The sequence below is a fragment of the Tasmannia lanceolata genome, unplaced genomic scaffold, assembly GCF_043159265.1.
Source record: "Tasmannia lanceolata isolate RefF3 unplaced genomic scaffold, GAP_Taslan_0.1 ptg000007l, whole genome shotgun sequence".
NCBI lineage: Eukaryota > Viridiplantae > Streptophyta > Magnoliopsida > Canellales > Winteraceae > Tasmannia > Tasmannia lanceolata.
This window is the reverse complement of record NW_027518684.1, coordinates 14287685-14300458: the sequence shown is the minus strand read 5'-3', so window position 1 is coordinate 14300458 and position 12774 is coordinate 14287685. Positions and strand designations below refer to the sequence as shown.

Below are 12774 nucleotides of genomic sequence, written 5' to 3'. Positions count from 1 at the left end.
CCGATCGGAGGATTTGATTGTGGCACATTGTTCAATTTCTTTCCAATATCCATTTGCCCGTGCACAATCTAACCGTTAGGATCATCTGATCAGTGTGATCTTAGGCCATGGCCTATCCATTATGGGCCCACTGGATGAGTGGCCTAAATTGTGCCAGTGTAACATGTGACCTTGTGTATTTCCATAGTAACCCAACTAGAGCACGAGCGGAAGTGGCAAACTATGCTTTAGAACCCGATTACTAAACAGTCATAGTCTACTGAAACAATTGTCATTGTCTTCTGCCTAATTTTTGGTGATCTACAAAAGAGCTACCTAAAAAATCAACAGCTACCCTGATAAGTATCTTAAGAACAGGGTGGATAGACCTTTTTACAAAGGTGTATAAAGAGACCATGTGGAACCGATGAACATGATTTCTTTAAATGATATGGTTACTATTACTAGCTCTCCGGAACATGGGATTTTTTTTTATTTCTTCTTGAAAAATGAATTGTTAGTGTTTGGTAAAGTCATTTTTCATGATTTTTTTTTTGTTGTTTTCTAGAAAAACTGCAAACCTATCCATGGAAATTATTATATTCCATAATTTTCTTTTCCCTAGACCCAAACACCTCAGTGTCAAATGTCTTCAGTCAGGGCGTGATCTCATTTAAATATAACAAGGTGCACTTGGGCATGGTGGTCTGACCGTTTATATATTGATCGGAACCCTCCATTTGATAGGCCTTGAATGCTCTGATTTCCTACGGACAAAAATAATATGACAATCATGCAACTAGTAATGTGTTTTTCCGGGGAATGATAAATGTGCCCTCCTCTTCATCACTTGGGACACCCAGCAGCAGTGTATCAATGACTACAGAGGACCGGTGTACTTCACGTTAGAGGGATTCAACGGATTTGATTGCCACGTACACTCCAGTTGGGTGTCCCATGTGATGAAAAGGGGTGCATTTATCATTTCCGGTTTCCCCCCCTTGAATGTGAATACGTAGGTCATAAATAGTCATGTACCTTCGATGTTTAATAAGAATAAGTTTAAGTTATCGAATGATAAGATTGGATATGATTTGTGTGATTTTGGGTCATATTATATCCAAAGCAAGCCAATATCGAATTGGGCTGTCTGGATGCATGGAAAATTTTTATTAGCAAGTTTTTCTATAAAAAATGAATTTTCTAATGTTTGGTAATTTCATTTTCCTTAAAAAAAAATTCCAAAGTAAAGATTTTTCCATGTGTTAATGGGGATTTAATAGTCATTATCATCCCGGTGATAATGTTGATGGCTGGGATCATTTGCTTTTTTTGCACAATGAAGTCTTGGTGGAACCCACTAGATGAATGATCCAAACTATAGAAACCTCTACTGATCGGAGGGTTGGGATCATCCTATGGAGATGATTCCTAAGTGTCCAACCTTTATACATTGTGGCCCAATAAATGAACAGTTTGGATCATCATATGAAAGTGGGTCCCACAATACCTTCTGAAAAATGGAGGACTTCACACACTTGACATATAAAATCTGTTGATTATGTGTTAAATCACTTACAAGTGTCATTTAACCAATTACTATTTATTGCTTTGAACAATTCTGTTCAGATTCGCTTGCTTTTTAGGATTGCAATATCTATTAATAAGCTAATTAGAGTGTTAATCTAGGATTGCCGTTATTAAATCAAGGGACTATAATTATCATCTCTATTTACATATCCCTTTCAATGGAGGAATGCCTATATGTAGTTTGGCATCTCAATTTTAACCCGGTGGATCTCGCATTTAATTCATCTGTGCCGTTAACAGGCCGTGCTTTGGATCTCGTCTGATCCGATAATCACGAAAATCATTGAATCCTGAAATCCAAAAATGATTATTTTTCGCACTTCAAAGTGAAACTTTGGCTAACGCAGTTTTCGACTGTCCATCTTAAGGCCCATCAAGCAGACGGTTCAGATGAATCAAATTAGGCAGCTTACCGCACAAGTCAAACCCGCACAAAACGACAACATACGATAAGAATCGCCTCATCTGATTCCCCCAATCGCACCCACTCCCCCTTCCTCTCGGAAAGGTGCGCAGGATAACTCCCCGGCGCACGATAACAAAGTTCTTATTCTCCTTACTTCTCTATCGTTATTATCATCATCATCATATATGGGATATTAATTTCCATGTCATTTTATTGCCTATTTTTAATGGAAAAATGATATATTAACCCCGGTTTTTTTTTTTTTTCTTCTTTCGGGCAGCTCCTTGTAATGATAAATAAACTGGAGGGTGTGTCTCCGGAAAAAAAAAGAAGAAGAAGAAGAAGAGAGGATTAATATATCACTTCCCATTTTAACGAAAGTTACGAAACTAGAGCAAATGTTTTTATGATATTTTAATTTGGGAAATGTTATCAGCACTACTATATTCTAATGAGGGCACTCCTCACTTTATTAAAAGTACAATATGGCCCGCACCATAGGATGATCCAAACCGTCCATTAGATGGGCCACACCCTAAATAAGTTGTGCGTCAAAAATCATTTCCATAGGTTAACTTAACCCTCCGATCTGAATGTTAGAGGGTTGATCCCAACCCTCTATAGATCGGAGGGTTAGGATCAACCTATGGAAATAATTTTTGGGGCACAACCTATTTAGGGTGTGGTCCATCTATTGGACGGTTTGGATCATCTTATGGTGTGGGCCATACCGTACTTTTAATAAAGTGAGGAGCACAACCTATTTAGGGTGTGGTCCATATATTAACAAGTACTTTTTCTTTTGGACAGCCACTCGTAGTGATAATATTAAATAAAGAAAAGGGGATAATTTATCATTTATTTTCTAACGAAACGAGAGAGAGAGAGAGAAGAGAAAATGGGAAAAGAGTGGGTCCGTTGATCGGGTCTCCGCCCGCGACCATGGGCTGGGGCACAAACTGAGGAAAAAATCTCTCTTTCTCTGCGCTGGTAATCTCTCCACCCCTCTCTCTCTCTCTACAAACCCCTATTTTCTCTCTCCTTGAGCCACTTTTTATTTATCATTTTCAACTCTCTTTTCTAGGGTTAGGGTTTCTGAAAATCACGCCTTTTCTGTGATCTGATCTATCCGATTCCTCTCCATTTTGTTCATTTCTCGTTTCTTCATACGTGATTGCCTCGAGTTTTTTTTTTTTTGCTTTTTGCTTTTGCTTTGTTCCTTTTGTTTGAGATCTGGTTATTGGATTTGATTTTTCTGGGCTCGGGAAGTAGAATTGGAAGGTTTTTGATGTCTTTGGGAGCTGAGGTAAGTCACTTGTCTTGCTAATTTGTTGATTCTGTTTTTTTTAAGGTTTTGTTAGGGTTTCATTTTGGATTTTTTTGTTGTCTGATTGGGGGATTAGGGTTTATTTACGTCCATTTGCTTTCCTTTATTCGGTTTCTCGACGGGAATTTCGATTCTCTTCGAGTGAATTGATTGATTCCTACTTATCCAGATTGAATTTTTTGGATTTCTGGTCTTGGATTTGTAGGTTTTGTGGATTTTCCCTGGTTGAAAGGCTTGTAAGTATAGATTTGATGTAATCTGCAATTAGGGGTTTCTAGGGTATGAGAACAATCTCAAATGCCAAGTAGCAGATATTTAAGATAGATTAGGTTTTGTTTTAATGTAAATTGCTTTTGGTTGGTTCCATTCCTGCGTACCTAATGTGAATTTTCTTGATTGATCGATTGATTCGTAGTACTGATCTGATTTTTTTTTTTTTTTAGCTTGGGCTTGGATCTGGTGTTGTGCGTTGAGATGCTTTTAATTTCATTGTTTCTGGTTTAGAATTTTTTTTCTGTATCTTCTCTTTTCAAATTTATTTTATGGTCCTTCTTTGTACCCTTCTATGGCTGATTTCTGGTATTAGGAACTAGGACCTGGGTTTCTCAGGGATGTGGGTTTTGATTATGGAAAGAGTGGGGAAGTTAGGATTTGTTCTGTGAATTGTTGTTTCTTTCTTGAATTCTGCAACAACGCTGGTTTGATCTGACTCGGGTATTTTTAATTTTCCTTTTCTGAGCGCTAATGTTATATCCTCCAATTGTATTGTTGAAGTTCTTTTTTGTAATTTTCTGAGTTTTCTTTGGTGGATTGTTTACAGCTTGGTAATTTATGATTCTCGTCAGGTAATACAGTTGGTGTTCTTTTGGTGCTAAGTAGATTTTGATCCTTTCTTCTCATTCTATGTAGGATTATTAGGTTTCAGAAATGGAAGACTCAAGTTGAATTTTTAGTTTTTATTTGATTTTTAGCTTGTAGTCGACCCTAACTAGTTCCGGACAAAGGCGTAGTTGTGTTGAGTTGAGTTGAGTATTTGATTTTTAGCTTGTAACATGGGTCTGAAGTTGTGTTTGTGTTTGTTTCAGTTTTAGATAACAATCTGTTTCTTCCTTTTCTTTTGTCTGCTTTTTTTTTTTTTTCAAAGTTTGCACTGCCGTACTGATTAGAAACTGTGTGCTCTTTCTCAGTATTATATTTTTCTCAGATCTTGAGATCTAGGACATCAGCTTTTCATTTCTTATTCTACTTCTGTTATGTCCTATAGTCTATATTAAACTTTTCATTTCGTGCGGATCCTTCAACTTCGCTGCGTTGTGCTGCTTTTTGCTTTTTTTAAAATTATGTTTTCCTTAGGGTTAACAGCTGGTGGGATCTTCTTCTTTAGCTAGTGCTGGATTGGTTTGGGGATGTTTTGAATTTGAAGTATGTATGACTTTCCGTTATAAGTTTCTCACTTTCAATTCTGTTTCCTTTTTAAGGGCATCTGCTTTCTTTTTGGACTTTAGCACTGGGTTCAAGCAGATGAGTCGTACAACGAATGAGAGTGACGAAAGGATGCTCTCGAAGGATCAGACCGAATCACCATCGATTGATGAAGATAGCTGTGAGGGTGGCTTGGGAGGCGGAGGGGGTGGCTTGAAGAAAGGACCTTGGACATCCGCAGAGGATGCTATTTTGGTGGATTATGTTAAAAAGCATGGAGAGGGAAATTGGAATGCTGTTCAGAAGCACTCGGGTCTGTTCCGTTGTGGAAAAAGCTGTCGTTTACGATGGGCAAACCATTTGAGGCCAAATTTAAAGAAGGGCACTTTCACGGCAGATGAAGAACGGTTGATCATCGAACTCCATGCCAAAATGGGGAATAAATGGGCAAGGATGGCTGCACATGTATGTTCATATTTCAATTTAGTTTTCACATTGAAGCTATGAATTTCATTTTCACGCCTTTTGAGTTATTGTGTACATTGCAGTCTTTGACAAAGAGAAACCCAGTAATTGTTATCAACATGAGTAGGAGTTCACTTAGTCTTGAAAACAGTATAATTTTGCACTCAGTAATTGATATCAGCTTCAGAGTTGAAGTTCACTGAGTCATGAAGAAATAGTATAATTTTCCCGTTCATAATTTAATCACAGACAAGCTGATATGCCTATATAAGTATAGGGTTACTGCTTTTAGCACTACCATGTTTTGATAATTGCACAAACCCAACTTGTCTTTTATTATTTAAACAGCTGTCCAAAGGTATTACAATTCCCAAAAAGCTCTGAGAACATAATGAAATATGAAAAGACAAGATGAGTTTATGCAATTATCAAAACATGGCCTTGCCAATGTCAGTAGCCTAATTATATTGTTACATACCATTCAATATATATATATAGGAAGTGTTATCGCCACTACTGTATTTTGATGAGGGCACTCCTCACTTTATTAAAAGTACGGTATGGCCCGCACCATAAGGTGATCCAAACCGTCCATTAAATGGGCCACAGCCTAATTAGGTTGTGCCTCAAAAATCACTTCCATAGGTTGATCCTAACCCTCCGATCTGAATGTTAGAGGGTTGATCCTAATCCTCTTTAGATCGGAAGTTAGGATCAACCTATGGAAATAATTTTTGGGGCGCAACCTATTTAGGCTGTGGCCCATCTAATGGACGGTTTGGATCATCATATGGTGCGGGCCATACTGTACTTTTAATAAAGTGAGGAGTGCCCTCATCAAAATACAGTAGTACTGATAACATTTCCCATATATATATATATATATATATATATATATATATATATATATGTTGTGACATAATTCTTGGCACTATCATGTTCTGATAATTGCGCTAACTCATCTTGTCGTTTATAATTTAAACAACTTTCAAAGGTTTAAGACAGTTCCCAAAAATCTCTTAGAAGCCAATTAAACAAAGATAAGTTTTATATATTATATATGGTAACATAAAATATATATCCAAATACTTGTACTGTTAGAAAATATGCAACAAATATCAGTAAATAATAATTAAAAAAAAAAGCGTAGATGCATAAGCATATATTGTAATAAATAAAACTTCACCAAAAATATACAGGGAAGAAATTGTAAACCTGAGATTCTACCCGTGCATTGTTATGAATCTGAAAACTTTACCAGACCAACTCACTGTCGATTGATGGAGATGGCTGCGAAGGCAGCTTGGGAGGCGGACGGGGTGGTTTGAAGAGAGGACCTTGGACATCCGCAGAGGATGCTATTTTAAGGTATTATGTTAAAAAACATGGAGTGGGAAATTGGAATGCTATTTCGAAGCACTCGGGTCTGTTCCATTGTGGAAAAAGCTGTCATTTACGATGGGAAAACCATTTGATGCCGCGTATAAAGAAGGGTGCTTTCACGGCAGATGAAGAACGGTTGATCGAACTCCATGCCAAAATGGGGAATAAATGGGCAAGGATGGCTGCACATGTATGTTCATATTTCAATTTAGTTTTCACTTTGAAGTTATGAATTTCATTTTCACGCCTTTTGAGTTATTGTGCACATTGCAGTCTTTGACCAAGAGAAACCCAGTAACTGTTATCAACATCAGAGTAGGAGTTCACTTAGTCTTGAAAATAGTATAATTTTGCCCTTTGCAATTTAGTCACATACAAGATGTGGTAAACTAAGAAACTGGACATGCTGGTATGCCTACACAATTATATTGGAACATATAAAGTTATATTACTGCCAGTAATTGCTATCAGCTCCAGAGTTGAAGTTCACTTAGTCCCGAAGATATAGTATAATTTCCCCGTTCCTAATTTAATCACAGACAAGCTGATATGCCCGTATAATTATAGGCTACTGATTTTAGCACTACCATGTTTTGATAATTGCACAAACCCAGCTTGTCTTTTCATATTTAATTACTTTCTCAGAGCTTTTTGGGTATTATAATACCTTTGGACAGCTGTTTAAATAAATTTAAAAATATATATATTGTGACATATTTCTTTCAATATATATTGGCTACTGATATTGGCACTACCATGTTTTGATAATTGCGCTAGCTCATCTTGTCTTTTATAATTTAAACAACTTTCAAATTATCACAGTTCCCAAAAAGCTCTCAGAAGCCAATTAAGCAAAGATAAGTTTTATATATTATATATGTAAAATATATAATATACCTCAGAAACCTTTTCCTACACACACACACACACACACACACACACACACACACACATACTCGTACTGTTAGAAAATATGCAACAAATTTCAATAAATAATAATAAAAAAGCATAGCATGTATAAGCATATATCGTAATAAATAAAATTTACCAAAAATATAAAAGGTAAGAAATTGTTATGAATCTGAAAAATCCATTCTGAAAATGAATTGTCCTTGATTACATAGCTTTCTCATGATTTCTCTTGATTCTCATGATCTTTCCAGCTTCACTTCTTTGAAATTTTTACTGCTTTTTGAAGCATTTTGTCTTCTATTGTTGCAGTTGCCTGGGCGTACCGATAATGAAATAAAGAACTACTGGAATACTCGAATAAAGAGACGGCAACGTGCTGGTTTACCACTCTACCCTCCTGATGTGTGTTTGCAAGCATTGAACGAAGGTCAACAGAATCAAAACACCGGTGAATTCAATGGGGGTGAAGCACAGCATCATGACCTCTTGCAGGCGAACAACTATGACATTCCTGATGTTGTATTCAACAATTTGGAACCTAATCAAGGGAATTTATCCTATGGACCACCATTTCCCTATATTTCTGCAAATGGCATGCTGAGCAAGGGGTTGGCATCTTCTCAGAATTATAGCTTCATACCCCCAACATTTCATCGTGCTAAGCGACCTCGTGAATCCGAAATGTTGTTTCCTGGTTTTCATGGCAGTGTCAGCAATGGGCTTCACCCATTTGACCAACTCCAGAACGAAGCTTGTGAGAAGATTCACCGTCCATTTCGGTTGGGATTGCCCTATGATCCTGACCCCAACGGCAAGAATCTAGCACCCTTTGGTGGTGTAATGACTGGCAGCCATGCCCTTTTAAATGGCAATTTTTCGGCTTCTAAGCCTTTACCTAGGGCTGTGAAGTCGGAGCTCCCTTCACTCCAATATGCACTAACTGATCTCGGCGGCTGGGACCCATGTCCTCCCCTGCCACCTCCTCTCGAAGCTGTTGATACCTACATCCAGTCTCCTCCACCAACTTTGCAAGTGCAGTCTGATTGTCTTTCTCCACGGCATAGTGGTCTTTTAGAAGCATTACTCCATGAATCCCAAGCTCTGAGCAGTGCAAAGAATCAGTCTCCTGAGAAGAGCTCAAATTCATCTGCTGTCATGCCTGCCGATGTAATTGAAAGTTCACCATTGAACTTATGTGAGACAGAATGGGATGAATGTGGGGACCCAATTTCTCCCTTGGGTCGTTCTGCTGCATCGGTCTTTAGTGAGTGTACCCCTCCTATCAGCGGATGCTCATTGGACGAATCCCCACCTGCCAAGACTTTGCCTTGTTAGTATATTTCTTTTCCTTTTTTCTCAAGGTTAAATGTATAATTATTATTTTACTTGTGTTTGGTTACTGATTGATGGTTTCTGCAGGTTCTGAAATTAAGAAAGAAACAGTTGATCATGTTTCAACCCCGGAGGGAGGAGAGAAGGAAATTTCAACTCGGTTGGATTTTTCTAGGCCTGATGCTTTACTTGGTGGGGATTGGTTTGACCAAAACTCCGAATGTGCGAAAGACTTGGCAGCCCTTCTTGGTGACGATTTCTGCAATGACTACAAGCATGTTGCCTCTGGAACTTCAACATTAAGTCAGGAATGGGAACTTGACTCTTGTGCTTGGAATAATATGCCTTCTGTATGTCAAATGTCTGAACTTCCTTGAAACTTTTTTTTATGGAAGCTCACATTGAAGATTTGTTTACAATAGGTTGATGAGATTTTATGGTAATATGTATTGGCATGGTTATTTTGTTGTGGGTTTTAGTGTTTGTATGGCAAGTTGTGCTTCTTGAGCATTGGTATGCAAGATGGAGATCTTAGATTTGAGGTACTGTTGCTACAAGTGGTTTTTGTTATCATTGTAGAATAACTATGCAGTCTTGATGTGAAACATTCTGTCAATGACTTTGGAATATTTGATGGATTTCATTTCACAATATGCCTATATGTGTGGAGTCTTCATTCTATGTTTATGCAAGAGTGATCAGTTAGAAACTTGGAATGTAAGTTCTGTTATGCCCTCCAATTTTTTCCTTTCTTTATGGGTGGATTGTTTCTATGACATTCACCTACTTACCAGCTTATCAAGTTACATCGTGTTTTTTTAATTCAGCCTTCTTTTAGCTTTTGGAGATACATTGTAGCCTTTTATATATGGATTAAAACTTTGTTATCTTTCAAAAAAAAAAAAAAAAGTTACGTTGTGTCTTTTGTCTGAGGCATCCAAATCATGCAATTCATTGCCAAACCTTGCTCTAATAGTACTTTAAAGTTGTGGCTAGTTTGGTTGTGCTTCAATCTAACTTTATTTTGGGTAATGTCATACCCAAAATGCACAACAAACCTAGTCATTGCTTAAGATATTGGCAGATATGGGCGGATATGTAATGAAATTTTAGGTTTCAATATGATTCAGACCACTGTTACTTCTATGCCGGTGACAAAACACAGGTATATCTGAGCCGTGCCAAGCCCCTACAAAGGTTTATCGACTGATACAGTCCGCTCCTGCCCCAGCTTCAGTATTGGCTCGAGTGTTGGTTTTTTAAAAGGTCTTAAGTCGTAGATTTGCAACTGGGCTCGGTTGTTTTTATGCATGCCCAATGCCAAAGATCCCTTGGGCATTAGGTTTTGGATCTAAGGCACTCACATTGTGGTATTAGAGCTTCGGATTAGAGCTTAGGCTGAGGGGGTCAAAAGTAGATGAAACCAGATTTTCAAATTTTTTGTTAAATACCTGCCCACAAGGTTTAGGGATGCTTTGACGGTCAGCTCAACTCAACTAATCCTTTGTACCAGACTAGTTGGGGTTGGCTAATGAATTCTTTAGGAAATTTTCATGAAGAAGGTGACAGGATTTATCTGGCTCAAATTGACTACGTCTAATCCTGACACTAGTTGGGTTCGTTTACATGGATCATCTTCTTCCATTCTCTCCTATCCAAGGGATGCTTTGACGGTCGAATCTTCTTCTTTTTTTTTTCTTGGGGGCGTAGGTAAGCCGGGATTGAACCTCCGACCTCAGAGTTGAAGAACATAGTATTTATTAGTTGAGCTAGAGGCTCATACCCAGGTGGTCGAATCTTTACCAGTTAGCCCGAGCTAATCCGGTGAGCCACACTGGCTATGACTAGGGTCCGCCTAGGTACCTGAAGTGCACATTTGTGCATTTTGTGGGTCCAACTCACATAGGCTGCCTGTTGTGTGTGTCTTCACGACACAGATGATCACGCGTCCTCCTTCAATTTTTGCCTTAGGATTTGAAACGTCGTTTCGGTGTGTATTTTTAAGGTGGTGCTTTTTGTAATGTTTGGAGGACCTAATTGTAATGTAATACTAACAATTTTTTTTAACAAATTTTCCAAAAATTCCCGTGATCTTTTTACAATTTTTTGGAAAGAATCGAATTTTTTGGTTTCTTCATGGATTTTTTTAAATTTTTGTAGAAACTTAAATACAAGGGAAAAATACACTTAGACCCCCTGTGGTTTCTGACACATTCAACTTGACCCCAAAAATTTAAAAAGTTACAAGTAGACCCCCTGTGGTTTCAAAACGTGACAAGTACACCCCCTCTGTCAACTGTCCGTCAGGTTAACCTGACGGAAAGACCAAAACTAATTATGGTTAATATTTTGAGGACAGAAATACCCTTATTTGCAGAGGGATTAGGGTCACGCCATCGCCCCTCCGGCCACCGCCTTCGTTCAAAACCGTCGGCCACCTCCGTCGTCGCCATCTCCGGCCACCGCCGTCACCTCCACCACAAACAATCGAATCCCACCCCATGGTTACATCAAACCCACATTTCAAGAAAAAAACTTTGATAAAAACATAAAATAAAGCCCTAAAACATTAGGGTTTTTGTGCAAATCATTATAATGATGTGAATGAAGATAAATAAAACTCCTAAATGGAGGGTTTATGTTGATAAATCAACAAGGGTTTGAATCAAACCCCAATTTTTAGTTTTCAAGTATGAAAACCCTAATTTTCAGTTGAGGAAGACGAGGACATTTTGGTCTTTTCCCCCACCCCGTCAGCTCTGTCCAGTTAAAAAAACCCAATGAAACCACAGGGGGTCTACTTGTAACTTTTTAAACTTTTGGGGTCAAGTTGAATGTGTCAGAAACCACAGGGGGTCTAAGTGTATTTTTCCCTAAATACAATTACCTGGTTGCCGGGTTTTTTTTTTCCTGGGATTTATGTGGGTAAAAGGTAGGAGACAAAAGAGGGGACAAGCATTAATTAGAGAAAGATATTATGATGAGTGGAGAGAGAGAAAGAGAGACCACCATTTTCAAGACAAGATTTTGCTGATGTCACCAAGAAAAAGCTGATGTCACCACTAAATATTCTCCCACATAAATCCTAGGAAAAAAAAAAACCCAGCAACCAAACGGCGATCTTTGCAAACTTTTGGTGACCTTTTTGCAAAGCCTTAGGACTTTCTTTGTCAGATTAGGGTTTCAATTACAACTCTAGTCAATGAATATCCTAACATAGCTGGTAGTAGGGTAAAGCATCATTCCTAATAAAAAAATCATGAAGGTAGTCTGGTACAAGCCGCCAACCAAGGTTTTAAATTTCGTCCGAATCCGAAATTTCGGATTTCGGTGAGGACTGAAACCGAAACGTTAATTGCTGGAAATTTCGAAATTTTTGATAAAATATTAATTTTTTATTCCTTTGTAGAATTTCAGTCGAAATTAACGAAATTTTGGCCCAAACAACGACATTTTGAGCGCCTTTACCGAATTTCGGCTAAAATTTTGGTTTCAGTGAGGACCGAAACTACCCCAGAAACCGAAATTTAAAACCTTGCTGCCAACTAATTGGTATAAACTAACTGTTGATGAGGCTTCTAAAGAGAACCCCGGTTTGGTTGGGGGAGGAGGTATTATCAGGGATTATCCTGGCAAGGTTGTTTTTGCTTTTGCTCATTTGTATTGTATATCTTTGAATATGGTAGATGAAACTAGAGCCTTATTAGATGGGCTAACATATTGCAAAACTTTAGGTCTCATCAATATTAGGGTTGAATCTGATAATCAAGTCCTTGTTAATCTCATTGAAAGCAACAATAAGCATCCATGGTCTATCTATTATTTTCTCAAGATATATTGTCTCTCATTTTTAGTATGAACTGCCTCATATCTCACATGTATAGAGAAAGTAATTGTGCTGCAGATTCGTTGGCTAATCATGCTTGTTCTACTAGACTTAATAATACCTTTTGGAACT

At 37.9% G+C, this 12774-nt stretch overlaps 1 protein-coding gene across 3 annotated transcripts; it reads left to right on the top strand.

Annotated features, from left to right (window-relative positions):
* Positions 1–2818: 2818 nt before the first annotated feature.
* Positions 2819–9469, top strand: LOC143882021 (transcription factor GAMYB-like). 3 transcript variants are annotated; one of them, XM_077385397.1, is made up of 5 exons: positions 2819–2965; positions 4781–5189; positions 6451–6762; positions 7794–8814; positions 8904–9469. In XM_077385397.1, the coding sequence occupies exons 2-5, from the start codon at positions 4824–4826 to the stop codon at positions 9191–9193; spliced, it is 1989 nt and encodes a 662-aa protein (XP_077241512.1). In that variant the 5' UTR covers positions 2819–2965; positions 4781–4823; the 3' UTR covers positions 9194–9469. The 3 variants fall into 3 exon arrangements, with proteins under 3 accessions (XP_077241512.1, XP_077241514.1, XP_077241513.1); XM_077385398.1 differs by lacking the exon at positions 2819–2965 and adding an exon at positions 2978–3281; XM_077385399.1 differs by lacking the exon at positions 6451–6762 and having other exon boundaries at positions 2820–2965.
* The last annotated feature ends 3305 nt before the right edge of the window (positions 9470–12774 follow it).